The 4,788-nt window shown below is 50.2% G+C and overlaps 1 protein-coding gene across 3 annotated transcripts in view; it reads right to left on the reverse strand.

Annotated features, from left to right (window-relative positions):
• The window catches only part of Gdf9 (growth differentiation factor 9), a 5,930-nt gene that overhangs the window by 939 nt on the left and 203 nt on the right, over positions 1-4,788 (reverse strand). The window contains exons 1-3 of one of the 3 annotated variants that reach the window (XM_010639744.2): positions 4,741-4,786; positions 2,011-2,206; positions 15-593 (exon numbers count right to left, since the gene is read on the reverse strand). In XM_010639744.2, the coding sequence (XP_010638046.1) occupies positions 15-593; positions 2,011-2,143 (712 nt within the window). In that variant the 5' untranslated portion in view covers positions 2,144-2,206; positions 4,741-4,786. Of the gene's footprint in view, positions 1-14; positions 594-2,010; positions 2,763-4,740; positions 4,787-4,788 lie in introns of those variants that run through there. The other 2 variants (XM_010639743.2, XM_010639742.3) reach the window with 2 other exon arrangements.

Below are 4,788 nucleotides of genomic sequence, written 5' to 3' on the forward strand. Positions count from 1 at the left end.
GAGGGTTTCCCGGCCTCTCCGGAGACGGGGACGGGGACGGGGACAGGGAGCTCTTCTGCCCTGGGCGGGCCCCTGGCGCGCGGGGCAGGCAGCCACACCTTGGCGCTGGCCGGGACGCCGCGGAGACCTCTTGCTGTAGCGAAAGGAATACCAGCCGTGGTGGGCCTGGGCGCTCGTGTCGTTCAGGTACAGGAGGAGCGAGGGGGGCACGCGGAGCAGCGAGCCGAACAGGCCCTCTCGAGCCTCCGCTACGTGCTTCGGCGGGTCCGTCGGACAGGTGAAGTTGACAGACATGTGGATACTCCTCTGGCTGGCAGCCACCAGAGGCTGCAGGAGGGAGGTCACATCAACCTCAATCCATCTGGAATTCTTTCTCAGTTCCAACTGGGAGCTGGAGGTGACGGAGTAGGGACCTCGGGGGGGAGTCTTGCCGGAAGCCCTTGGCTCTGTCAGCACCAGGCTGCACACACATTTACCAGCGGAGGGAAAAGAAACGGAGTTGTTGAGCGTGTATAGCAAGACAGATTTGAGTAAGCGTTCGACGGCAGCAACGCGATCCAAGTTAAACAGCAGGTCCGCTGGCGGAAAGATTCCTGAGAAGAAAAACCACCCATCAGCGGTGCTTGCACACAGACCAGGCGAGCCAGGAAGTCACGCTGTGGCTCAGTGGGACAGCACTTTGCTAGCATGCACCAGGCCCTGGGTCCCCTCCCCTGTACCACAAAAAGTAACATGTCTTCTCTCTTCTCTTTCCCTCAAGGCTCAGAAGCGAGAGGGAGAGGAGGAGAATACACAGAGAAAAGGGAACTGGTATCTGACCAAATTCCCAGCAGCCACGCCTGGGCCGGTGCTCCCTAGAAAAGTCAGAAGAGCCTGATGGTGAGTTAAAACCAGAGGGTACCAGTTGGAACAACTCGCTCAGACAGAAGCTGAGGAGGAAAGTAGTGCTTTTCTTTTGGCAAATCTACACAAAGAAAAATCATCCTAGTAATTCTAAACACTTGCCAGGCGTGGTGGCACACGCCTGTAATCCCAGCAATCAGGAGGCCAAGGCAGGAGAATCGGGCTGTGAGTTTGAGGCCAGCCTGGACTACATAGTGAGACCCTGTCTCAAACAAAACAAAACAAAACTAAACTAAACCAAAACGCTCACCAGGCTTAAGACATTCTATGTCCTGGTGAATGAAGACAATTAAAGACATTTGATTGCACAAGTTAATTTGGAACATCTGGGACTGAAAAACAAATGGAGCTTTTTACCATCACTGCAGTAAAATAGCACATAGAGGAGGAGGAATGTGTTTTAAACAGGCACAACTGTCCTGTTCAGTCAGAATGATTTATATGTCATGAGCTGGAGAGTATAGCTTTTTAAAGCATTACTCCACTCTCACACACAACACCTCAAGCTGCTCCGATTATGGACTAAAACTTTGCAGGGTTTTCAGAGGGTGCTGGGATTGAACCCAGGGCCTCAACATGCTAGGCATGAACTCTACCACTGAGCTACATGCACTTTGTTCTTGTAAAACCTGCTGTACCCAGGGGGAGTTTAGCTTTCCTCACACAGAAAGCAACATGGGGCCAGGAATTTAGCTCAGTGGTGCTGTTGCCTGCCTTTTAAGTGCAAACTCTGGAGTTTTAATCCCATAACTTCCCACCCCACAAAAAAGGCAACACGAAAGAGGAAATACCCTGTTTGATGTAGCATACTAATGGCTATCCGAGATGTTCCAGCGCACGTTCAACAGCTAGGTAGCATAGAAAGTGACGCTAACCTTCTCCAGCACTTTAAAAGCCTTCCTTCAAAGCCATGAAGTCCCTTTCAGGTCTAAAATTCTAGTAAATTAGCCCACTACAATCAGATCAAGTATCAAATTTGTTTTCGACAAGACAGTATCATGCAAAGTAAAATGCAATTCAAGAAGCAAAGCCCAGTTCTGTTCTGTAACTGCGGTGAAGACACTTCTACCATCCCTCCAGCCAGTTAAGCAAGCTGCTCCCACACACCTGTCTCCTGGTCTCCGGAAGCATACTTCTTCAGGGGGTAAGGGGTGAAGAGTCGCACAGTGTTGCAAAGGTGACTTCTACTGGATTTAGGGATCCCCTCCTTGGTGGCATAGGTCTTATAGAGCTTCTTCATGTAGTGCAGAGCTCTGGAGTCTGGCTGAAGCCTAGGGGGCCCACTTCGACTGCCAGACAGGACCTTGAAGAGGGGCGGAAGGAGGTCAGAGCGGGGATCCCCATCTACAGGCTGCAGCAAGGACCAAGGCTCTGGTCCAGGTTCCAGCTTGGCACTCGCTGTGAGCTGTGACTCTTCGCTTGATGCCCGACAACCAAGATTAATACAACTCAGCCAGGCAAAGCAGTAAAACCAAAGGAAGAAGCTGCTGGGAAACGCCATGGTGTGGGAAGGACATTTCCCTACACCAAGCTTCCTCCTAAAGGCTAAAGGCGGGAAGGCTCTAGCTTGATCTCTTAAATAACTTTTAGATGTGTGGGTGGACCGGCATCACTCTGTAATCAGACCTCAAGGGTTCCTAGCTGAAGACACTTGTGTCAGGTATATACCAATCAGCTGATGACATCCTATTTACTGGATTTGTCCTCAACGGTGCAGATTTGTTTATTTAGTTTTCCTCTCCCCTTTTCTGTGTCGCTTATTTAAAACTAAGTCCCTGCAACATTAATGGACTATGTAGCTGAAAGTCTAAGAGAAACACGAATTATCTTAAAAATTTTTTAAAAATAGAGAAATTATGATTCTGTTTTAGAGACAGATTCTCACTATGTAGTTCAGACTGTCCTTGAACTCATAGCTCAGGCTGGCTTCAAACACTGCAATCCTCTTTCTTCTGCTTCTAGAGTGCTGGGATTGCAGGCATGCACCACCATGCCCAGTGAGAAATTTGGACTTTTTTTTTTTGGTAGTGGGGATCAAACTCAGGACCTTGCACTTGCAAGGCAGGCAGCACCACTGAGCTAAATCACTGGACTTTAAAAATGTCCCTTAGGTGTTTCCTGAAAACCCTGAGGCATTTGGAAAAGCGTAAGTATTGTTGGTGTGTGATTTAGGGTATTAGATTTACTCTTGTCAAATCTTGACTGCGGCACTGGCTCCCAGGTGCCTAGAGTAAGTAATTATGTGCTGCAGTGTTGATTTGGAGGGTGAAAGTCACAGCTGGCAGGGAAATTCCAGTGAGCAGAGAGAACTGTTAGGCTGCTCATTCCTCCCAGGTTGATTTACAATAGGACATGGCTAGGCATTTTGCAACTGTACTTTGCAAAATATATTAAAAGACTCTGAGTTGGGTGGGGTAGCATGTGCCTGTAATCCCAGCCCTCAGGAAGCTAAGGCAGAAGGCTAGATAGCCTGGGCTACACAATGGTGGTAGAGGCTGGTTCAGAAGGCAGTTGACACTGTGTCAAAAAAAGGTTGCCAGGCCTGGTGGTGCACACCTGTAATCCTAGCTCTTGGGAGTCCGAGGCAGGAGGATTGCTGAGAGTTCGAGGCCAGCCTCTAGACTACATAGCAAAACCGTCTCAAAAAAGCAAAACAAAACAAAGGACTGGGCTTGGAATGCAGTTCAGTGGTGTAGAAGCTGCCTAGCATGCCTGAGGATTGGGTTGAATCTCCATGTCTTAGGGTGAAAAGAAAAAAAAAAGTGAGCAAGGGCCCCTGCGGATGCAGCTTAGTGACACCATGCCTACCTCACAAGTGCAAGATTCCTGAGTATTGGTACTGAGAAAGTGAGCAAGGAAGGAAATTCAGTATCTTGATGTCTTTACTTTGGTTAGCACACTTATCTACATATGCTTTGGTTGAAAGGTTCTGAAACTTTTGCAGGTGCTATGAAAGAAATTTTTTGGGGGGTGCAGGGAGACAGGGTCTCGCTATTCAGGCTGGCCTCCAACTCATGGCAATCCTCCTGCCTCAGCCTCCCAAGTGCTGGGATTACAGGTGTGTGCCAAGACGCCAGGCCAATGGTGTATTTCTGTTAATGACCTAGATGGGGGTAGAGTTCACTACAGTATTTTTGGTGCCGGAGATCGAAGTCGGGACCTTGTGCTTGTGAGGCAGGCCGCAGAACCACTGAGCTAAATCCCGGGCCCTCAGTATTTTTGTGTTTAACTGTTACAATTTTTTTTCTTGCCTTGGAGCTGAGACCACGTTAGATAAGTTTTAGAAAAATTAAGCAAAGGGACACCACAAAAAGCCGAGGGCGAGGCCATGGAGCGTGGCCGCACCAAAGGAGTCAATCCTCTGGAAGAGTCAACCCACACTCATACAAGGTACGAAGCCAGGCTGTGGGGCACCTCGATGGAAAAAGCTGAGGTGTGTTACCAAAACTTAAGTCACTGCCCACCAGCAGGGTGATGAAACACTCCAGTGCTGAGCGAGCGGTTCATCCCGATTGCCTACGGCCGGAGATTCCAGCAACCTCCGAGGCAGCACGCGGTCGCCGGGGAGCCCCAGGGCCAGCGAACGGCAGCGCACTGTGCTCCAGGGAGAGCATGACCCGGCCTCGGTTCCCGGAGCAGGGGATTCGGCCCGTCCCCTGCCCTCCCCCGGGAAAGAAGCTGGCGGCCCGGAAGCGGCCTCTTCTTTTCCTGCCACCCCCACTAACACCGTGTGTCAACTGCCCAGTGTGTGAGGACTTCTGTGGCTCAACGTGAAATGTCTGTGTTGCATCTTTGAGGCACAGGTTACCAGGGTAAACGCTAGCCTCGGATCCTCACCCTCTACTGGGTCGCTGACAGCCTAGAAGGAAGCAGAGCACTGAGGGC

The sequence above is a fragment of the Fukomys damarensis genome, unplaced genomic scaffold (genome assembly GCF_012274545.1).
Source record: "Fukomys damarensis isolate Sample0158 unplaced genomic scaffold, DMR_v1.0_HiC HiC_scaffold_9, whole genome shotgun sequence".
NCBI classification, from domain to species: Eukaryota; Metazoa; Chordata; class Mammalia; order Rodentia; family Bathyergidae; genus Fukomys; species Fukomys damarensis.